At 37.5% G+C, this 24,615-nt stretch overlaps 2 protein-coding genes across 2 annotated transcripts in view; one reads left to right on the top strand and one right to left on the bottom strand.

Annotated features, from left to right (window-relative positions):
- The window catches only part of LOC129438802 (NACHT, LRR and PYD domains-containing protein 1a), a 35,721-nt gene extending 25,747 nt beyond the window's left edge, over window positions 1-9,974 (bottom strand). The window contains exons 1-2 of the mRNA XM_073863328.1: window positions 9,937-9,974; window positions 57-88 (exon numbers count right to left, since the gene is read on the bottom strand). Coding sequence (XP_073719429.1) covers window positions 57-88; window positions 9,937-9,974 — 70 coding nt within the window. The remainder of the gene's footprint in view (window positions 1-56; window positions 89-9,936) is intronic.
- Window positions 9,975-12,537: 2,563 nt separating this feature from the next.
- Window positions 12,538-13,252, top strand: LOC129437303 (signal recognition particle 19 kDa protein-like). The gene is made up of 4 exons (XM_055195458.2): window positions 12,538-12,570; window positions 12,713-12,793; window positions 12,871-12,957; window positions 13,010-13,252. Exons 1-4 carry the CDS (start codon window positions 12,538-12,540, stop codon window positions 13,163-13,165), a joined length of 357 nt encoding a protein of 118 aa, XP_055051433.2. The 3' UTR covers window positions 13,166-13,252.
- Window positions 13,253-24,615: the final 11,363 nt, after the last annotated feature.

Below are 24,615 nucleotides of genomic sequence, written 5' to 3'. Positions count from 1 at the left end.
TCATGTCATTTACACAATTCAGTTCTCATTAAACTGTAAATAAATAATGCACTCACTCTTGAGATCTGATGGTGAAACATCTCCATTCCTGAAAAACAAATAAACAATCTATTAAAATATCGAAGTACAAAAGGCTGAAGGTTTAGATGTAATTATGGTCTCCTGTGCCCACTGCTGGTAAGGTACTGTAACTACATCAACTAAATAATGTTTTTTTTAGAAAATAAACTAATGAGTTGCAGAAAAGGACAAAATCAAACTTTATATTTTATTTGTCATCAAACTTTTCATTTTGTGTTTTTGATAACATCATAATTAAAATAATAATGATTAATAGCTAATAATAATGATTCTGTAAGTATCAGTTTACCACCAGAAGAGTGACACAGATATTTATGATATAGGTGTTAGATGTACTGTAGTGTCACGTTATATTCATCAATAATATATGTTTATTATATAGTCATCAATAATAATACCAATGCCACCACACTCAAATTTACTTTGTTAAATTTACAAACTACTACTAACTGTATTTATTAACAACGTTTTGTTCAATTGACTTATTGATTTCTTAAGCACATAAGAAATGAGTGTAAGAAGAAATCACAATAAAAGATGGACACAACACACACTGTCTGATATTACTCTCGCTTAGGGCTGCAACTAATAATTATTTTCATAATCAATTAATTGGGCTTTTTTTCAACTAATCGGATAAAAAATATTTACTCAATTAAATTCTCCCCTTATTATAGCTAAATAAGGCACTAAATTAGAGTAATCATGTGTAAAAGTGTACTTTAAAAATGTGTACACACTACTACTGATATTTTAAGCCTTAAATAAAAAGCTTGTGCAGCTTTTAAAGAGTAAAACATCTTTAAATGTCAAAATAATAATAAACAAAAAACATAATGAGTCTTCAGGGATGTGCTGGTAATGAAATGTTGCCAGAGATTAATAAACTCATTTTAATCTTCAACTTTAGACCTTTTTGAGAGATAACATTATTCATTATTAACAAAATAAATAAGTCATTATGATATGAAAGTGATATAAATGCGTTGTTACAGTAATAAAAACCTTAACTTCCCCCTTACTTTTATTATAAGCGCACAACTCGCGCTGTTAAAAGCGTACGCGTGTCTGTGCTGTCTGACAGTGGTGCGGGAGCAAGTGATGTCACAATTAGATTATGAAATTCGTTGACCACAAATGTCATTATCGATTTTTATCGACTAGTTGTTGCAACCCTAATCTCTTCACTTCTATAAGTGTGGATTAAGTGTGGTATATTTAGTCATTTATTCCATTATAGATAAAAGGTATCATACAAAAACAGTTATGCCATTTAAACGTACATGGAAATAATAATAATAGAAAATAGGATTTGAATGATGCACTGAAAAATGAACTTTTTTGGTGTAGTAAAATATATTAGATTAACACTCATAATTTCTATTAACATTTATTGAGAACTAGATTTTCCTAAGTAAAATGTTAATAAATACACAATTAATTCATGTACAAAATGAACTTTGTTTTATAGTCCTAAAATAATTAAGTAAATTTTAATTAAAAACTTTAGCGTGTTCAAGTCAAAAATCTGAGTTCACTTAACTTAAGCATTAAATCCATTAAACTAAAACATTCAAGTGAACTGAACTTAAATTTATTTGCACACGTTGTAAGAAATACCCACAATCCTTTGTGCCTGAACATTTTGATTATTTAAGCTTTTTTACAGAATAAGAACTGATAAGAACCTTAATTACTTAAATATTTGTTAATAAAATGTTATAAAGGTTTAAGCTCTTATATTATTGATGTTGCTTTGTTGTAAATTATAATTTTGTAAAGTCAGCGTTCAGGTGATCGGTGTTTACATGAACCCTGTTCAGGGCCGGGTTTCCCAAAAGCATTGTAAGGCTAAGTAGATCGTAAAAACGATCGTAAAAATCATCAATCATTACGGGCCATTTCCCAAAAGCTTCGTAACTTAAAGGCACACCATGGAACTTTTTGGCCACTAGGGGGCGCTAGACATGTATTTTTCACGCCTTGCGCCCCTAGAGGCCACAAGCGCCACAGCACTGTCGCAAAGGAAAGGAACTGGCCAACCTTAAAACTAAACTAAAAACTAAATATTTAAAACGCTAAAAGATCAACATTTTGAGACATCAGGGAGAAACGCCGTCATGTCACAACTTTCTGATGAGGAACTCGTGGCAGAAGCCATTTCTCAGTCTGAAGGTTGCAGCCTCCGGATGTCGTATTTTTAAGCTGCATACGTCATCAAGACTGTCTTATTTCAGAATATTAACAATTATAAAGTTGACTATTATACTTAGTTAATCGTAAATTGTTGCAGTATGCTTATGACTTGCGAATGTAATGCTCAGTTTACCTTAATAAACCAGGCTTGATGACGTATGCCGCCTGCATATTTGACCTCCGGAGGCTGCAGCCTTCCAATTGAGAAACGACTGAAGTATTTCCTTGCCTTTTTCGAAACAAATATTGTTGCATCGTCTCTCTCTCCCTCGCCACCAGGATTTTTCGCAATGGCGCTCGTTTTTCCTCTCTTTTGTGTGAAAATTGGCGCTCCAAATCCAAGTAAACCGATGTATATAGGTCTGCCGCTTTGTAATACGTCACGTGAGTGACAGCGGAACGCAGCAAATGAGGAAGAGAGAAATGCTCGGATCTGATTGGTGAATGAATAGGGTTTGGTTTTACACTGTGTGAGTTTGAGCAAGTTTGAATGCTATAGCATCCTGGATTGTAATGTAAATACCATAGACACAGTAAAAGAAAGGTAAATACGTGAACACAGCATCTGAATACAGGGAACTATATGCAAGATAATCGCCGTCATTTATAAAGAAGATTGCATTTATGTATGAATCAAGATTGTGAGTTTATATAAAAAAATTGCTTTAAAGGGGAATCGAACCCTGGTCGCCCGTGTCATAGGTCCATGACAAAAACACGGTGCCACAGAGTGATATAATAGAGGTTGCTCTCTACACTCCTTAAGTAGCCTCCAGCAAAATTCACGTTAAAAACAAATTGTGTGGAGGAAGTGACGTATGCGTAAAGCAGTCGAATTTTGTAGTTTTTTTGTGCTCTGGTTACTACCAGAAACCCTAAGTTTTAAAATACGAGTAAAAGTGATACAGACCCCGTCAGGCTATGGTAGACATGTCATTCAACCTATTTAAAGTCGATGTACTATCACAAGGGTCTTGAAAAGTTATTATGAAGGTTGAAAAATTACATGGTGTCGCTTTAAGTATCACTTGAAAATCATCGTTGATCTACGAGTGGTCTGGAGTAATCATTCATTCATAAGTGCATCGTAAGACAACAGTGTTACAAGGTCACAACCAGCAAATTGCACTCCTGCAATGACGATAATGTAATGGTTTAAATGTAGGCTATATTTATTTATTTGGGTTCTTCTTTGTTTATTTTATATTAAATATATAATATGATATATTAAAAATTCTAATGAGAAATCAAATTTAAACAACTAAATATAAATTAATAAAGAAGAAAAATGTATTTGGTACAAGTTGGTAAAAGTTTTTTTGTATTTTGGTAAAAGTTGGTACTATCAAAATGATAAATGGTTCCTACCGATTGCTGCTATAATTAATCTAAAAAAAATTGGAAGGGAAATGGCATCTAATTAAAGAAACCAAATAAATATTTACAGTACAGTGCAATAATCCATAATAATAAATAGGGGTGTCCTTGGTTAACCGATTAACCGTTAAAAATCGTTTAACCGAGTGAAACATTTTGCTCGGTTAAGTGGCATCAATGGCGTGCATTGAATTTAGTTGTAATACATTTTTGCACCACCAGAGAACGCCAAAGCGCTCCCAGACATTTGTAATGTCCACAAGTAGTAGCAGTTTTCTAATTAATATGAAGCGGGCAAAGAAAAGCACAGCGTGGGAGCACTTTAAAATCGAGAATGACAGGGCAAAATGCAAGTATTGCAATGCAGTGCTTATATACTTCATGTACAACCTAGGGTTGCTGCGGTGACAGAATTTTCCCACCGGTTAATGCATGCAGACGTGCGCATTTTACTTTCACTTTTGAATTACGCAATTGTTTAAATGCAGCGTTTGCGTAAGCTGCATTAAATCGCGTATGAATTTGTGTGCAATGCGAGTGCAACAGCTGGTTTAATTAAGTGCTTGAGGCAATATGCGCAGGTAATTCTCGCAGAACTCTGCAGTTCCAAGCAGTGCAACCGGCTACTCCTCCATAAAGCGCTGCTTGAATGATGGGTTTATTATTTTTCTTGAAAATCTCGCTTATATTAAACGTCATATATGTGCATTATAACAAAAACGAGTAAGCACCCGGCTTCTGCTATCGTCTGGTCATTCAGCTCGCCTCGCAAACTCTGACAGAAATAAATTAAATCTGACACCTGCTGCTCTGTGACGTGACTCGCGTTCAGCTCCGCTGTGAATTCATGCAGCAGACACATTCAGTTATAAGTGTTTGCTCTCTCTAACGAAGCTAAATGATTTAATTGCAAGAAAATATCAAAACGATGGTGAAAGACGGTGTCGGGGTGGGCAAGTGATCTAACCGGTGAGAGGCTGAAGCACCGGTAATCACCGTTTCACCGACTATCGCGACAAACCCAGCCAACACCCGTGCATCATAGAGGCGGCCGCGGAGCCTGCGAGTACCTTCGCCCAGCTACCATCCCCGCGAACGCAAAAGTCAGTGACATACTTAAGCTGCTCTGTCCTTAACACTGCGTTTTAATTCTATAAATTAATTTAGTTTTAAATGTGGTCCAACCAGTTATTAAAGGTGTTAAAAATTAATAACTACCGCTTTCTCGTGTGTCTGTATCTCTGGGTTGCCTTGCGCATAATATGGTTAACCGAGTATTAACCGCTAAGGGTGTCGGTTAACGGTTGATTAAAAACTTGAAAATGTGCAGCCCTAATAATAAATAAACATAGATAATAAAAACAAATAATAATAATAATAATAATAATCTAAACTATAATATAAAATGCAGAAGGCATTTCGCGGTGGGAAGAGTCCTAACTAAATACGGAAAAGAATATTTCATTATGCACAAATTATTAAAACATTTCATAAAACAAGTCATTGAACAATTATGAATAATAATATTAAAAATATTAGTGCACATCGGCTAAAGATAAAAAAGCTTCTGCTACATATTGATTCAAATACCAATTGAATCATTCTATTGGTAACATTTCAGCACTTGACAAACGGATAGCGACTCTTAAGTAGCACTTAAAACCCAGCTGCAAGCGATCGTTATAGGTGCATCTTTGGGAAACGCATGTAAATGAACAACGAATGTTCGTTAAGTAGCTCGTAGAAAGCGCTCTTAAGTGCTAAGTTCAATCGTTAACGTGAAACCCAGCCCAGGACATTATATTGTATTTCTCTCCACAGTACTGACAATTCATGTCAAAAACACAGTTTTGTGTGTGGATGATCGAGTTTATTAAATGACTGACTTATCATGAACTTTGAGTTATAATGCAATTTATAACACTAAGAGTGACTAAGTCCATACAAATATGCTAAAGAAAATAACAAACAGTAAATACAATCTACAATACAACAGTAAATAACATTTATTTAATATTTTTAGGACAGCAATGCTTCAATATTCAAAAGTTATACCTAAACGATAAAATAAATCGAACTTCTAAAATAAAAATAATTAAGTGACATTTATTTAATTATTTAACAAATGTTTTTCATGCATTATTAAGTAGATTTTATTTGATTTTAGTACACTCTCAGAAATAGAGGTACAAAAGTTGTCACTGGGACAGTACCCTTTCAAAAAGGTACACCTTTGTACCCAAAAAGTACATATTAGTACTTCAAAGGTACATATTGGCAGTTCAAAGATTATTTGTACCTAAATGGTACATATTAGGACCTTTTATAAAGGGTACTGAGTACTACTGCCCCAGTAACAGCTTGGTACCTTTATTTTTGACAGTGTACGTTAGTTGTACTTTAAAAAAGCAGTACATTTTACTTTAAAAAGTTGTAACGAGGATTTTATAAAGAAAATATTAAGTATAGGTATATGCTTAAGTTGTTTTTTTCAGTGTGTTACACTGTAAATGTAAATATGATTGACAACTGTTTTAGATTAAAGTGATACCTGATCACAAGTTACATTTGCTTTAGGATGAGCAGATCCTAACACGTTTAGATCACAAACAGGTCTACACTTGTCTTCTAAATGTCTATCTGTGGTCAATATTCAAAAACAGGTCACATGTGTGAATGCAAAGTGTAATCGAGGCCTCAGGCATACTCTACATCATTCAATAACAAGTTTCTTTACTAAGACTGCATGATAGTGAAACAATCCATACAGACATGAGCTGAACACACATATAATCCTGTACTGATGTAAACGATCACATACCTCAAACACTCAACAGACCAACAGAATTGAGCACACAAGAATTTACAACACTGTAAACAACAAGAGCATTTTAAAAAAGATTACACAGGGGCTTCATTGCACTAATAAGAGCAGCAAAATTAGTCGAATTTATGTTGCTATTATTATTACTATTATTAGTAGTAATAGTAGTAGTAGTATGCATGAATTAAAGAGATGTTAAGTCTGCATGTGCGTGTGCTTTAGAGAGAATTGGCCGTGCTCTGTTGTTCTTGGTGTTGTTGAAACTTACAACAATAGCCTATGTTGATAGTATAATGACATCCTACAGTATGTGTTTTGACCAAGAGATAAAGTTCCTAAATCAAACACTTTTTCCTGACTGTCTCTTGAGATTTAATTGCAGGAAATGTAGTGTCAGCACCACTCCCTAAAACTAAACCAAGATTCACTATCTAGTGGATAAATGCACAAAAGAGAGACAAGATATAACTATATAACATAGCTCTTTCTGTAGTACCGTCAACAGTTGTGAGTCATTATTATTGTTCAGACAGCTTTCACCTGTTTCTATAATACAAAAGGGTTTTTCTATAAAAAATCAGGTAACAGTTTAAAGTAAACATCTCTCTCTCTCTCTAAATGGGACATATCATGAAAATCTGACTTTTTCCATGTTTAAGTGCTATGATTGGGTCCCCAGTGCTTCTATCAACTTAGAAAATGTAAAAAAAAGAACAACCCAGTAACTTAATTTTGGTAAACTATTCTCTGAAAGCATGTAAAAAATAGCTCATTGAAATTTGTCTCCCCTTGTGATGTCAAAAGGGGATAATACCGCCCCTTAAGGAGATCGCACACCGGCCGCGCAGCGTATACTTATAGAAAACAATGTGTTCCATTTTTTAGAATGGAGCGGGGCTGAGCAGCTCATTTGCATTTTAAAGGACACACCCAAAAAAGTCACATTTTTGCTCACACCTACAAAGTGGCAATTTTAACAAGCTATAATAAATTATCTGTGTGGTATTTTGAGCTAAAACTTCACATGTGTACTCTGGGGAAACCAAAGATTTATTTTTACATCTTAAAAAGTCTTCTGTAATGTCCCCCTTAATCCACATACACAGGTTGAGGGAGGGGCAGTTTGGCATAGCTCCGATTCACCTAACTTGCTTGTTTTTGTCCTGTGGGAGGAAACCGGAGTACCCCCATGTTTACACAGGGAGAACATGCAAACTCCTAGGCATGGGCCGCTTACCGGTTTCAAGGTATACCGAGGTTTTCAACAACAGTCAATGTTTCAAAACCACTAACATGTTCTGTGATACTGTCTCCAAGGTATGAGCCATGTTTATACAAAATTCATTAAATCATTAAGTCATGTGATTGATTTGATGTTTACATTTAATATACATACGAAAATATTATATATTTTTTGAAAGCATATTATAATTTAAAGGCTTTTTAAAATTATAATACGGTTTTCACCTCAGCGTATATATTTCTATAACATTTACACAAAAACTGACAATATGAAGAGTTTGATTCCAAAACATGTTTATTATTATGTTATCATGTTTTTATTGTGTTTTTTGTGATACTTAGTAAGTATGTCGCTAACTCCGTTGTCGCGGCTGACTTTTTGGTTCTGCTCAACGAAACTCAAGATTTCCTCAGGCGGCGTGCAGCGTTGTGGAAAATAATGCTTCTATTGATGGCGAAGTTTTTATTGTTAACATGACCGGAAGCAGCATAGGTACCCTTTCGTTTTCAGTCGCCACCTTTCATGTTTAAGTACTGGCTGTGCAAGCTCGCCAAAGTCTGTTGTTTGTAAAATTGTCATTGTTTTTGCTGAAGGCGAGTAAGGACATTCATGAAATTGTAATAGACATTTAGTTAAGTTGCTAAACTACAAGTGAAAAAATTTTTAATACATTTGAACGACGACCACGGGAGTTTTACCACCCCCAAAATCTGCTTGAATGGACAAAGAATGGGAAGCAGACGTATAGCCATGTAGTAGATGTCTGTATATATAGACTGAATAAAGAGTGTTTATTGGTGTAATTAGTGGTTTGTTTTTTTATATATATATGACTTTTCAGAAGTAGAATATGTAGAGAATATGGCAAACAGCTTATCCTGAAAGATTCAGGTCAATATCTCAAAAAGTTATAGCAAAAACACGTTATAATTTTCATGATTCGGTCACACATTTTCTTGAATTATAATGGAAAACATGGGACAAAATAAAGTGATGATTTTCCAGTTTCAAATGGCCAGTATTTTGTTATTTTTAAACCCATAAACATGATCTTGGTCTCATTTAAAAGCTTTTTCTATCTAAACACCTAGTTTTAGCATTTAACCATTTTGAACATTTTAGCAACATACCTATACTTAGCTGTATTTTTTATGAATGCTTAAATCAAAATAGACCAACTGCAGCTTGATTAATATTAATTTAAAGATTTTTGGGAAAAAAGTTATCTGGCTTTGGAACCAAACTCATGTGTTCCAATACAATCACACATAATGCTAGTTATGTGTTACTTTTAGTCATTCTCAAGCAGAAACACATTCAAACATTTTAAATAACGCACATCCTCACATAAATGCAATCGACAGAGGCAATTATCTAAAGCAACTTGTAGTGCTTGCAGTGTTCCCTGAGACTGAACCCATGACCTTTGCGTCGCTAGCTCAATGCTCCACCCACTGAGCCGCAGAAAGATTCATACCTAACATGCTGGATGTGTGCACTTGTTTTAGCCAGCAAAGGTGATAATAGTATTATGATCAACTACACTGAAACAATGTTATAATACTAGGCTACGTAACAAATATGAACTACACTTAATTATTGCATGATAACTGACATTATTGACAAGTAATCTATTATACTGATCATATTTGCCTATCATCTATATTATTTCCTATTTTTCTCATTGCATTTGTATATTTGCACTCTACAAAAGGTCATTTCCATTGTAAAGCTATGGGTTTCACATTACCTCATTAATATGAATGAGGGGTCAACAAGTTAGCATCCAGGTAGTTTTTTCCTCTTTAAACGCGATTTGACGATAACCTGCCGGCTGTTTTTTATTATTTCTTTATTTTTGGATAAAGTGACTAATTTAAGAGAAAATATATATTAATAGTGATTTGCGTATATCGCGCGATCTCATTGACGTTAGTGCTCCCGTGTTTAAGATTCATAAATACTAGTCAATACAAAGTCTGTAACCGGAAATTAAACTTGACATGAATCATTATTCCAAAACATTAACACATTTAAGCTATTACTGTGATACTTTCGCTTTGCTGTGGCACATCGCTTTCACGCGCTCATTGTTTATGTTGTCCGCGCATAATAACACAGAAAGGATGATGATAATGATGATAAATCCTTCATCAAACTAACACGAACTCATCTGAATACGCTCAGTTATCAGCAGATACCGATGGACACTCACCTGTCATCCAGTTCTGCAGTTTCTCCATAATGTGCCATGTGTGCGACCATTATTTCCCATACACAATCGGGAGCGCGCGCACACATACACACACGCGCGAGGTCGCGCGCATCTGCAGCAGCAGGAAGTGGCGGGAACGGTCCGCTGCGGCTTCAGTCAGAAGAACTGCTGCTCTGTATTGTCTTTGTTTTCGCATTCAAACTCGTTATTCCAAGTGGTTTGAAACACATTCACGCTGAATAAAAGAAACAAGATCTGTAAAGCAACCAACCAGGATTATGTTGTTTAAATCATAAAACTGAACAGTCTTTTTTTGAAGTGTATTGTAGTGGCAACTACGAAAACCCACAAACTGTATAAAACAGTCATCTATAAAAACATGTTTTTGTCTGTGTTATCTTTACCAATGATTGGGATGTCCAATTATGCCTTAATTGTTTCTTTTTAGCCTACTGTTCACACAGACGCGAATGAAGCGAATAAATTGCTTTTGTGTGTAGTTAAACGCTTGAACCAGTAGCGGACCCTGATAGCACACAAACATCTCGAAGACGTCTATTTGATGTCTGCGTTTACATCTGCAAGACGTATTTAGATTGTTTGCTCATCTGCAATACGTCTCTAAAACGTTTCCTAAAAGATGTCATATAGACATATTGAAGACATCTGCAAGACGTTTTTGATTTAGAATGTATGTAAAGCAGCTCTTTCTAAGACCTTTATAAGACGTTTTTACACACCAGATGTATTCCAGATCTCCAGATCTTTCCCAGACATCTTGCAGACGTACCTGTGCTATCTGGGGAGTGGCAATCGGGAGAGTCTGGATTTTTTCTGATGGGTCGGTAGTGTTTTGATGCCGTGAGGGCCGGTCTAATAATAGTTATACATTGCGAGTTATATTGGCAACACCGTCTGGCGGCCTGATGTGCGGCCGCATCCCGCTGGTCAAACTGTGCAGCCTTTCTGCTCAACACAGTAGGCTATATACAAGTCCTCAACCCAAAAATATAGGGGGATCAGTGAGCCGCCCCTCCTCAAATGGCGTAGCCTGTCGGCCTTTGATGTAAACAGCCGCCGAACACCTCTTTTGGAAGTCTAACGTTCGTCTGAGTGAGTTAAATGATGGAAAGGCAAAAAAGAAAACTTGAAAGGTGGAGTTGAGAAGACTCAAAAGAAAAAAAATATGGAGGAGGCAGTGAAATGCTTCAAAATAAGGGGGCATGCACACCAAAGCTTTTACGCCCGTGGCTGGTGCATGTTTTCAATAGTTTCCCATGGAAACTTGGCGTTTTTCAAATAAGCCAGCAGCTAGCGTGTTTTTTCCGAGCTGAAAACCGGTGCTTGGCGTTTTTTCTGCGCTCGATGCTGAGCGTTGAGTTGAAAAAGATTCAACTTTGGGTGAAAATCTCCACTCGTCAATGTCAGTTCTCACACGGCCGTCCATTCACAGTGGAGGAGGGGCGGACAAGTATCACAACAACCAACTGGCTCACAGCTCATATATCACAGCTACCGAACCGCTCGGCTGAAGAAAGCTGGCGCTCAGCTGATAAAAAAGCTGGCAATCGTTGACCTCCAGGCATTTTCAGCCACGTTTAAAAGTTTTGGTGTGCACAACCCCCTAACAGACATGTTCTGGGCATCAACAAGCAAAGATACTACAGGTGAAATAAAACTGAAGCACATGTCGTCAAAGCAAGGCACAGAGCACCAGCTACCAGCCAGCCAGCCAACAGCTTGTGAAATTTAAAAGTAGCTGTGGTAAATATAAGACAAATGAATAGTTTACTATTGAGTGACTCTAAAATCTGTCCTTCGGTGGTTGGCAGATTTCCTAGTTTAAAATGAGTAACTTCCCTTGGCTGCTGAGCGTAAATGGTCCATTAGAGGGATAGGTGGTGGTAATGCAATAAAAGTCAGCGATCTGCCGTAAAACAGGAAAGAAAAGAAGAAACACTACGCTCCTAACCGACAGACGGCGCTGTGGGATCACGCGCTCTTTACCTCTGACGATCAGAAGTAAACGCCTACAATGGACTTGACGTAGGCTTCGTCCGAAAATTGAAGGCAGTGACTCGTTGCCTCGCTGCCTCATGAGGCAATGACTTGGGAGGCATAAAGGCAGCTCAGAGAAAGACTTTGACACACTTCAAAGGCAGCTCGTTTAAAATATAAACAGAGAGTGCCTTTGTGATAACTAATCACATATTTGAAAACTACAATACTAATTTCTAATTACAAATGCAATTAAAAGGTGTAAAAAGTGAAAATATACATTTATTTACACTAAATTTGTGCTCCACTCGCTTCCTTGGCCGCCATTTTATTTTTTCGCATTCGACCAGGCTCAACCAATCAAATTCTCATTGTACGCCGACGCATAGAATTGTGGGACAGGACAATGGAGGTATCTCAGGAGACAGGGAGTAAACCTAACACTGAATTCGGACATGCCTTGAGGCCTTCCTGCCTTGGAAAGCTGCCGCAGAAGGCAGCAATTTAGGGTTTTCGGACGCAGCCATAGTCAAAGAAACACTCATCACTGCAGTTCAAATCATTCACAAGCCAACGCTTGATAAATAAACACAAACGGATGAAATGCCACATTTAACGTCAAACCCAGAGGATAAGGTTTGTATTTAATGAAGCAGTGTAACATGAATGTAACTGCACATCTATTGCTATTCGCTTCTGACATGAGTGCAATGTTATAATCAGTCAATATCAGTGTTGTGAAAATACATCTGGATCTTTATCTTCTGTTGGTTTGTATTCTAGGTTCTTGTGCATTTATCCATCTTACGTCAACAGTAAAAAGATATTAGCAGAAGACAGGTTAATCCTTGTAGAGAAGGTGAGCATGTTTGATGACGTAATGATGATGATTTATCGGTTTATGTGTTTTTGAATGTGATTTGTTTGTTTGTGTAGGCTGTGGAGAATCCGTCATGTTCAGAGATTGGAGATGTGCTCACAGCTCCTAGACTCAATGTTCTCGTGGAGTGCTCTTACTCTAATGTGATGCTCTCTTCTTTAATCATCTTAAGATGACTTGATTTTCCTCTTACAGAACAAGATATACTTGAGAGAGTGGAACAGAGATGTTCAGTTTAGTGGAAGAGTTGGAGTGCAACTAAAACTCCAAGATGGAAGTTTGTGTCAAGAGAAATTTTCATTTGGTAGCATGCACACCAAAGCATTTACGCCAGCCGGCATGTGTTTTTAATTGTTTCCGATGGAAGCGCGACACTTTTCAAAAAAGCCAGCAGCTGGCAGGTTTTGTGCGACGCCAAGTGCAGAGTGTTGAAAAATATTCAACTTTGGGTGACAAGCTCGGCTCATCAATGTCCCTCTCACTCGGCCGTCCAATCACAGTGGAGGAGGACCAGGACGAATCTCACAACAACCAACCGGTGCATCGTTCAACGACTGATAAACGAATCAGAACTATCATTACAATCAAAGGGCTCAGCTTAGTTGAAAAAGCTGGCAAGCGCCTTAGCATTTAGCCTAGCCCAGTTCATTCCTTAGGATCCAAACAGGGATGAATTTAGAAGCCACCAAACACTTCCATGTTTTCCCTATTTAACGACTGTTACATGAGTAAGTACACAAGTGTTGGCATGTATGTATGGCAGTATGGTGGCACAAAATAAAACGGCGATTTTGTAAGCGGATAAAAAATGAGAACAATATTGTGTAGCAGAAGAGCACTTTTTGCAGCACTTCGTCCTCGGGCGCAGTAACATCATCAAATCCCCGTCTCGTTCAAACTTCCGAAATCAGGAGTGATGATGTTACTGCGCAGGAGTGATGATTATAAGTATAAAATACATTTATCTGACCAATAAATATGTTTTAAATATATGCTACACATATTGTAGAAAGTAAACCTTAATTAAATGTCTTTTTGAATTTGAAAAATATGTTTAGTTTTAACCTTTATATATTTATATTATATTTAAAAAATTATTTCAGGGGCAGCCCATAAGGCAAAAATATATTTTTCTGCCAAAATATAAAGGTTTGAATAAAATGTATAAAGTATAAGATAAAAAACATTCACAATATAACCTCTCTGTCTGCTGTGTGTGTGTGTGTGTGTGTGTGTGTGTGTGTTACCTAGAAGAGGTGTGGTAACATCTAAAGTTGCCTTTGAAAAATTCCCACTCATAGTTTCTCCATGAATATAAAGTGTGTATTTGGCATTTGCCTGAAGATCATTGAATAACTCCTGTGCTTTATGTTGAAAAACTGTTAAGTCTGAGAGAGAGAGGGAGAGACTCATTTAGAGATGCTACACAAACAAAGAAAGAGGACAAATAAATGAAGGGACAGTAAGTTGCACTGTCTGATGTTTTCCCTTTGAAACAAGTTTGTAGTGAAGAACATTAATGTTGGGCTCTAATGTTGAGTCTCTTTCTACACAAACTTGACTGTCAGAGAGGACACTGATCAGATGAAACCACAGCAGATCCAGCAGGGCTAAAGTGAAACACATATTAATAAGATGATGACTTGTATTAAGTTTATTAAGATCTCTGTTGTGGATAAGGACTGTGTTGTAGCTAGATCAGTGAGAGACCGCATCCATCAACTGGAGGACACATCTGAAGATGATCTCTATTCAATAGTAAACTCACATTCACTGCAGTGATATCAAGTTCCCAATATAACTTTACTTCAGTAAGAGACCATCAGAAGAAACCCAGAGACCTTTCACTGCAATAACATCTGTATAGAAAACATCACAGATCTTACACATCTATAGCAGATATACAACAATTTGATTTGAATGAAAGATCATTAATTTGTTTATTAAATAGAAACTAGAATCTACATTTAAAACTGAGGGACAGTCTTTCTCTCTACAAAACAGAAAAAAAATTAATTAAACTCAATTGTATTTATAGTTGATAGATCAGACTGTACAAAAGACAAGCACTTTACTTTCTGAAAATGAAGGTGTTGATGGTTCTGATATCATTCAGCTGAATCCATCTGCGTGTAAGAGACTCCTCATTCAATAGAAAATGACACAATGTGTTCATAAAGTTGACCTTTTTCAGATAAAAGTTAGAAAGAAAATGAAATCCAAGAACACGATTAAACTAATGATGTGATGGCATACAGTACTAGATCTAATGAGAACTTCAGGCTTTCCATCAGAGCTGGACATTATCGTACATATATTAAGAGTTGGCTAATTCATGCGCAGTTATTCTTGCAAAATCCCGCACCTAACCCCAACGTCACAGGGGTCAAGGCAAATCATACCAAAACTTACAAATGTGAACTTATGAGTTAATACGAATTAGGCAACTCAGAAAATATCTACGAATTCTCGTGAGGCTTCTCACAATGCTTCAGGTCAATGTTACGGTCAGCTCTGAAGAGCTCTTTCCCCACTAGAAAAAGTTTCCCTGCCAATGACAAGTTTTTCCGGCAATCCGTATTTGCGCTATTATCCACCAGGTGGCGCTATTACCCTTCCAAAGAATTCCCTTCCAAACAAACAGTTCAAACTAAGTGTATGTTTTGATCATCGCTCTGAATCTGATCTCTAACAAAAGTCCTTCACAAAAATCCAATTATCTCAAATTTTTGCTCAGAATTTTGTATTTTTGAAGAAAGCTTCCCATATTTGAGAGGTGATAAAAAGAGAACAAACTTTTTTGTTTTTGTTTGAAAGCAAAGGGTCTGTTCTTTCATTTGATATATTGCATGTTTATATATATAAAAAATAATATTTTTTGGAAGGCTTTAAGCTTTTGTGAAAATCATAAAAATATTAGTGCTGGCTGGCAACTTAAAAAAAAAAAAACACTGTCAGGATTGAGAAGATATTTAGTAATTTTTGGTAAACAGGTGAAATATCTGTGGTAGCAAGACAAAAGGGACTGCAGTATGCATTCGAGGGATATATCCACGACATAATATGCAACCGATTAAAAAATTATTTAATCAAAAATGAAGCTAAAGCCTTTAGGTCCCAGAGCAATAAGCAGCAGCTGCCTCATACACTAACTATTCAAATAGAAAACACACAAATTGAGGACCAGCTTTGTTGTTTGTGAAATTTGTGAAAATAATCTAATAATTATAAATCAAACATCTTATCCATAAGTCTTGTGGAATAAACACAATTAAAGACATTAGTCTGACTACTTAGCAATGATAACATTCTCCCGTTTACTAAATAACCCCGGGAGAGCCGCGATCGGATTGGGGTAATCAGGGGTAACGTTAGGCTGTCCATTAACAAAATGCTAAAATATTTCAGTCAGCCTCCATCTTGCCTTTAATCATCATATTTTCCGTTATGCATTATAAACAAAGAACCATCATTATTTCCAAGGATGATGTGCTGAGTTAGCTAGCTCCACCGGAGTATAAGCCGCATCATTCAAATATGCGTCATTAAGAGGAAATAACATATATAAGTCACAGTGGACTATACGTCGCATTTATTAAAAAAATTATTTCACAAAATCCAAGCCGAAGAACAGACATTTAATCTGGAAAGGCAAGTTATTCAACTAAACAATAGCAGACAGAACAGCAGGCTGAATAGATATGTGTACGTTAAAGTAATATTATCAGTTATTTAAACGATAAACCATAGCATACAGAACTTACCTGGAAGGTTGAATAGTCTAAATTAACCAAACAAGCCAACTTGCGTGAAGTTCGCATACTCGTCATTCCACATCACTGAATTCATTGAATTACATAAATACAGAAGCAGCATATGGCGGACTCTCGCGGCTGTGGACGGTAAAGTTGTCTCTTGCCTCATAAATGTTAAAATTAATTCATACTGACTTACAAGGCGCACCTGACTGTAAGACGCAGCAGAAGCCAAGTTTATAGACCGAAAAATACGGTAGGTGTTTAATCCTGTCTACATTTATTTGTAAATGAGGCCTTCCACACTGCTTGATCCACATCCAGCATTTCTCCCGTTGGGTTTTAGGTTACAGGAAGGGAAAAAATTCCACCACCCTGTACAAACTTTTAGGATACCGGGTATGAAACCATTGATGAACAAGATATGACCATCTGCCACATGAGTTACAACATCTTTATAAAGCATTAGCATATGGGCTAGATTAGAAAACAGACCTTACTGCTCTTTTCAACCTGATAACAGAATACATGAGCTGATAAATCTTCATTGACAAACAGAAAGTCACAAAATCTACATGGTCACCCACCATTGCAGTTGATACAATGTATAGACAAAAGTATTAGGATGCCCCCTTCTAACAAGGATGTTTGGGGCGTTGTCTCACAGTGAGAAGGTCTCTGGTTTAAGCCCTGGCTGGTTCAGGAGGTCTTTACATTTTCTCCCTGTGTCAGGATGGCTTTACTTGGGGTACAACAGTATAGTTTTCCCCAACCTGATCTCACAAAATACGTGAAATAGTCACGCATTATTTTGCTCAGTTTTGCGTGACATTGTCACGTATTTCCACCATATTACGTGCCCCTGACACGACTTTCTTTTCCGTGACAGTTTCAGGTATTGGTTACTCAACTGTTTTTCCTATTTTCTTACAATCGTCGCTTCGGTTTGGGGTTAGAACAACGTTCTGTTACATAAAATGACATCCTTACCCAAACCCAATTCTAACCCTAACGTCAGGCGACAATGGTTAAAAAAGCATCCAAATTTTTTTTTATAAACCAATACATTAAGTGACATCGTAACGCAAACAGTAAATGTAACCCCAAACCGAAGCGACAATTGTTTAAAAATAGGAAAAACAGTTAAGTAACCAATACGTGAAACTGTCACGGAAAAGAAAGTCGTGTCAGGGGCACGTAATATGGTGGAAATACATGACAATGTCACGCAAAACTGAGCAAAATAATGCCTGACTATTTCACGGAAATTTGTGAGATCAGGTAGGTTTTCCCCTCCACAGTCCAAAAACTACACACACACACTGAGGGAAGGGCTTCAATTCACCTAACCTACATTTTAAACAGGGGGATTAACCAGTTCTTACCATGAATATAGCCATAGATGCTAAAATAACGTTTAGAATAAATAAACATGTTTATCTATTCCAGTTATTCAGAGCAAATATTAATGCTATACAATATCATACTTTTTTTGTCTAAATCAATGATGGGTTTGGGTGATGGTGTTTGACTCAGATGTGTTGAGGTTTGGGCTTTATGCAGACCAGTCAAGTTCTTCCACACCAGACTAAATCAATAATTTATTTTTGAACCTTGCTTTGTTCATGACAGGGGCATTGTCTATTAAATTGAATAAATTGAATAAAAAGCTGCTCTGCCCAAACTGCTGCTATAAAATGAGAAGCACACAATACTCTTGTCTAGACTATCATGGTATGCTATTGGATTAAGATTTGTGCTTACTAAAGTAGTCAAACCTAGGGCAGTTTCCTGGACAGGGTTTAGATTAGTCCAGGACTAGGCCTTAGTTATATTTAACAAACAAACCTTACAAAACAATACTGGTGTGCATCTTGAGACAAAACAATTGCACTGATATATGTTCAAATATGTCAGTACAAGGTGTGTTGAAATTAAAGTAGCTGAAACATGCTTTTTAGTATGGGACTAGGATAAGCCCTGTCCGTGAAACCGCCCCTATAAGTCAGTCTGTTACCTAACTGGATTTTAACAGCACATCACACATTTACATTTAGTCATTTAGCGGATGCTTTTATCCAAAGATTAAGAAACAATAAAAGCGATGTGTCATATGGAGGCAATAGTACAAAAGCTTATACCAAAATACAAGTTTTTTACTATTCTAAAACAATACCTGTTGAGAGAAAAAGGAGTTAAAAGAAATCTATTTAAAATATATGTCGAGTATTTTTGGAAGTGATGGGTTTTTGATTGTTTTTTGAATGTTGCAAGAGATGTGGCTTACCGGATTGCAATAGGAAGATCATTCCATAAGCAGGGAGAAGTGAAAGTAATTGAGCGGGAACATAATTTAGTGCCCCTTTGTAAAGGTAACACAAGGTGCCACTCATTTGCTGAACGTAAGGTTCTGGATGGGGTATAAAGGTGTGAAAGTATGCCGGTGCGGTCCCAGTGAAAGTTCTGTAAGAAAAGTCCAATTTATAGTGGTGCGTAAGGTGTACGGCGTAGTTACACCGTAGGTTATTGTAGCCTCTGCGTAGCCTGACGTGCCCCTGGCAAAAAAAATTTATAGCATGTCTACGTGGGCCGCAAGAGCTGTGATTGGTCCACTAGAACCCCTCTCTTCAGGTAAAAAAAACTGTGTCATATGTATATCCGTTTGCAACGGTGAGAACAAAGATGGGAGTGATTTAACTCAAACTGCAACAAAAGTCGCTGGCTATTTACTATCATCACTTGTGGTCTTCTCAAAACATACACAACAAGCTGCTGCTTCTTTCTCGTTTGTGGTTTACTGGCCAAGCTGCTTCTTCTTTGGCAGTTGAGCTGCTAGTGTGGTTACACATGAGAATACTGCCTACCAGCAGTCTGCATGTGTGTTTGCATGGCGACGTGGACAACGACACAGAAGTATATATAAAAAAAAACAACGCATAGCCTACCCTATCATGGCTAAGCCATAGGACGTACGCACAACTATAATGAGCTTTTAAGTAATAGCGACTTGTCCAGCCTGGAGATTACAGTACAAGGGCCTGAATCAGAAGTTGTGCAGCATGCTTTGTAAGATATGGCCATATCTTCCTGATATTGTATAATGCAAAACGGCATGATTGCGCTTCTTTGCAATGTTATAAGGGACAGTTGCCAAGTTGAATGGATAGGTTTTGCTATAGCATGGGTTGTGCCGGAAAAAACAATCAGCTCTGTCTTCATTAGGTTCAATTGGGGGTGGTGTTTCTTCATCCAAGCCAAAATGTCTTCTAAGTAGGCTGTAATACGTGCTGCTATGGCAAGATCATAAGGGTGAAATGAGAAGAAATGGGTGTCACCAGCATAGCCTGTATGATAGGTCCTAAGGAGTGCCTGTGATCCCTAGCGATGGTAGTATCTGATAATTGACTCAAAGGTTGCCGATAGGTCTAGTAAAATCAGAACCAAGGATTTGGATTCTGCCTTAGCTAGCCGTAATGCTTCTGTGACCATAAAAGCGCTGTTTCGGTGGAGTGGTTGCATTTGAAGCCTGACTGCTTGTCATTGAGTAGGTCGTTCTGAGATAGAAAGGAGGATACCTGGTTAAAAACAGCTCTCTCAATTGTTTTCTCAATGAACAGAAGAAGACGGGCCTGAGAGAATTGTTTACTGACGGATGAAGTTTTGTTGGTAAAAAAATTTTTGCAAAAGCAAAGGGGAGATGGGTGGAGGTGGACAGAGGAGAGAGTTAAAAGTTTTGAACAGTTGCCTTGTGTTAGGTACATTAGTTACATTGGTGGTATAGAAGGATGTTTTAAATGTAGTGACAGCAGCAGAGAAAGAGGAGAGAAGTGACTGGTAGTGACAGAAGTCAGTCCGTTTGTGCCATTTTCTTTCAGCAACCCTGAGTGTAGTCCATTGCTTGTGGAGAATATCGGACAGCTATATCTAGCAGCTTATATCTAAACATGATATAAGAGTAGAACATAAGGTGTCAGTGGCAACATTGCATCTAAAGACAGGAAGGTTGGAGCAGGCGTGCTCATAGATGGGCAGACCAGGCATGGTCATAGACAAGGGAGAAGCAGGCGTTTTTGTTGACCAGGTGTAATTTTGGATCAGGGGTTGATCATGGACTGGGGAAGAGAAGGCATGATTGTGGACCAGGGGTTGATCATAAACCAGGGTGAAGCAGACGTGATCGTAGATGGTCGTAGCCAGCATGGTGGTAGACAATGGTGGAGGAAGCATTTTTGTAGACTGGACCGGGCAGGTGTGATCTTGGGCCGGGGGAGCAGGCGTGATGTTGGATCAGAGTGGAGCAGGTGTGATTGTGGAACAGACCAGAGCAGGCATAGTCATGGACCAGGGCAGAGCAGCGGTTGTCATAGATGGGCGGGGGAGGTATGGTCATTGACAAGGGTGAAGCAGGTGTTTTTGTGGACCAGGGCAGAGCAGGAGTGATTTTGGATCAGGGTTGATCATGGACCGGGGCAGAGCAGGCGTGATCAAAGACAAGGGTGGAGCAGGTGTGTCATGGACATGATTGGGGCAGGCGTGATCATGGACCAGGGCAGAGCATGCATGATTGTAGTCCAGGGAGTGGTCTTGGACCAGGGCAGAACAGATGTGATTGTGGAACACGGTGGAGCAGGCATGATCATGTATCAAGGGGTGATTGTGGACCAGGGCAGAACAGGTTTTATAGTGGACCAAGGTGGGGCAGGTGTGATTGTGGACCAGGGCAGAGCAGGGGTGATTATGGACAAGGGTGGGACAGGTGTGATTGTGGACAAGGCCAGAGTAGGCATGACTATAGACCTTGATGTGTCTGGTGTGGCTGTGACAGATAGTAGGACCTGTAGGACCACTGAACCAGGAACTTTTGAGATCACATGTTTTTTGATGAACAAACGTAACATTCAGCAATGGTTCACAGAGTTTCTATCTGCAGCTTTGGGATGAAATTTTCATAAATGCCATGCTGGAACGTTTTCAATCAACCACTCTTACATCTTGATTTATCAGCATTCTCTGAAATATTAAACATCTAAGCAAGTGCCACACAACATATACAGCCATTAAGCTATTAATAAAATATCTGAATTAACCATTACAGTCCATTAATAAAGACAATGACCTGATCTGACCCTTCATTTGTTATGAATGCATTTCAGAAGAAATAAAAGGATCAATAAAGACCTTTTATGGGTTACTGCATGTGTTGGGTATATTGTAAATAAAATCTCAGGCATAAAAGTAGACAAGCCAATAAATTACTCTACACCCCCTTCAAATCCTTGAATGTAACTTTAATGTATTGATTATAAAAGACATACAGACAAAATGGAAATGGTCTTTTCTTACATTATATACTTATTAAAGCTCTTATATATATTTGTGCATCTTAATGAAATAATGTCCACTGATTTATATCATGTCACACACAAATCAATAGATGCCTGAAAATGTATAAGGAAATAAACTGGTTTCTGTTTTTTTACACTGACCTGTAATTGTCATGCAAACACACTTAAAATTCTCCTTTCTAGACAACCAATGATGATCAACCACTCCAAAAATGTTAGACTTTCAAAACCTGAAAGGTAAAGCATAACTTTAAAGGTCTGGTTAAGCTGTTTTCTGGAAAACATGAGAATTGGGAACATACAAGCATTTATTTGGCCATTTCACAAAAGAAGAAGTGGGCAATAAAGCACAGAGAAAGCAAATGTTGATTTCTATTCTGTACTAATGACACCACGTATCAGATTTCAGTAAATGAGAACGATTCGAGTGAGACACACGATCCCTCATGAATTGGATTCAGTTTCAGTGTATTTTACTGCGTAATGCTCCGGTAATCACATTTGCCCAATTGGACATTAGCTCTGTTTATGAGAAGTGAATATCGATTGAAACCTCACAAGATAACTTCTGTAAATGTATACTGAATTGTCCTATTCTATGTACTATTCCAGTCCATTTTAACCAAAAAGGCTAAATATAACCTTTAAAACTTACCCTGTATCACAAACTTAAATAAATAATCGTGCAGACAACACCGGTCCCACATGATTGAATTAAGTTTCTTAAAATAAAAATAAATTGTCGGCAATCAATTATGTACACCAGAAATTTTCTTAAAATTGAATTAATGTTCATTTATTTTTAATTCAATCATGGCTTTAAGTTTCACATTTCTCAAACAAAGCCTTAATTATGATACATTTGAGATCTGTAATGGAGATCCTTAATGTTTAGTGATCAGTCCTCAAGTCTATATGATTTTTTGCCATTTTATCTTTCCTCTATAAAACACATCGTTTGTTAGATGCTAGAGGTGTCACTTCAGAGTTAGGGAATTGAAAATACCTTAACACACACCACGAATAACAAATTGCAAATCACAATTTTATTTTGTATATATTTGTAACCTGAACATTTTAATGTAAATAAAATTCCTCAATGTATTCTTTGGATGCACCTTACAAGAGTGCTCATGTTGTTCACATCCAATATAGCTGGAGAGCATCAAGAGGGTTGTTCAGTTTTGGTTGGTTCTGACTCTAATGGCTCCATTCAAAGCCACAGAAAACCAGTACCATGCATTTTTAATCAGGTGGCTTCTGAGGTCGCCTTCTCCATTCAAGGATGTAAATTATGTGCAAGAACTGTGGGTTGAAAACTGAACCAAAGTGATAGAAAGAAAATGTCATTATCTCACGACAGGAAGGCTGTGATTTTATTACATTGATCTGTAATTCTCATTTCCAATAAGTGATGCGAGACACAGCGCCAGAACTCACCGCTCCATGCAGCCGATGGGGGCTCGTCCGGGATAATCGCTATTTCTTTAAAAATGAGTAGAAAATAAATATTTTACATAAACAGAAACCTTGACGATTCTCTGGACTGGACAGCACGGCATAATTTCTTTATTGGATCATCAAAACTTAAAGCATGAGTATGTGGACATGGTTGAGTGTTTTGTCTGGGTTTGTGAGTTTATCCTGTGAAGCTGTGCGGAGCTGTGAAGAGTTACAATGCGATGAAGATCAGCGATGCTGCACTCAGGAGAATAACACAACGGTCCACTGCTGCAAACTCCCTCAGCACACTTTCCTGGGCAACCTGGACTGGATCGTCCGGAAGCTTTCGGGTCTCCTGATTCTGCTGCTTCTCTTCTTGGTGGGTTACTTCATTCAGCGGGTCGTGTGTCCGCGTCCCCGTCGCCAAAATCCAGAGGAGCCATCACTCCTGCACGGACATGAATCCCAGGACTCTCTCACGGGAGAATTCAGCTCCCCGGTACTGCAGCTCCCCACATATGAGGAGGTGAAAGATCTGCCCACATATGAGGAGATCATGATGGAGGTAAATGGAAATTATATGGACACAAATACAGAAGCACCGGAGGACAGATGAGAAATCTCCAACACATCTAAAAGAGCCTGAACCTCTCTGGAACACATACACACACGTGCGCGCTGATTTTTGTTTGTGGAGCAGCTAATGTGTTAAATTATTCACTAGCACTTTTAAACAATTACCTTTTTCCTTATTGTTTAATAACAACTACTGGACAGTTCTGTTGAATGCGTACCAACATAAAATTGTTGTTAATATTGATCTGGAATTAAAGCTTATATTAGTGCTGATTGATAGTGCTTTATTATTTCTGCAGAATCTGAGCTCCAGCCACTTAAAGTGAAAATTATTCTTCTTATATTGTATTGCTGATCGGATTGCGAGTTAAATATGAGGTTTACAGCATCCAATCATTCCCAATGAAAAATGGTGAAGGAGAGTGTTTTTTATTGACGTGTCAGAAAAGGTTTCAATGCTGACAGGTTTGTATGTCTTGAGTTTTTTCTCTCGTCATAAAATGATAAATTATATTGTGACATGGAACACTGGTTTATAAGAAGACATGCATTCAACATCATATGAAGTGTTTTTGCACTGTTTAGTTTGTAAATAAGGAAACATTTTTAGCACCAAAAAATATGTAAATAACAATAAACAACTCACTCTATAAACCTTTCAGATGCGGCACACTTTAATAAT

The sequence above is a fragment of the Misgurnus anguillicaudatus genome, chromosome 24, assembly GCF_027580225.2.
Source record: "Misgurnus anguillicaudatus chromosome 24, ASM2758022v2, whole genome shotgun sequence".
In the NCBI taxonomy this organism is placed as follows: domain Eukaryota; kingdom Metazoa; phylum Chordata; class Actinopteri; order Cypriniformes; family Cobitidae; genus Misgurnus; species Misgurnus anguillicaudatus.
The sequence above is the reverse complement of the archived record's forward strand: the minus strand, read 5'-3'. Positions and strand labels throughout refer to the sequence as shown.

Excerpts from the sequence above, each read along its gene's own strand:
- LOC129437303 (XM_055195458.2), top strand. The coding sequence starts at position 12,538 with ATGCCACATTTAACGTCAAACCCAGAGGATAAG. Across the intron at positions 12,571-12,712 it reads CGTCAAACCCAGAGGATAAG|TCTAGGTTCTTGTGCATTTA; the intron begins GTTTGTATTTAA and ends GTTGGTTTGTAT. Across the intron at positions 12,958-13,009 it reads TGGAGTGCTCTTACTCTAAT|AACAAGATATACTTGAGAGA; the intron begins GTGATGCTCTCT and ends TTCCTCTTACAG.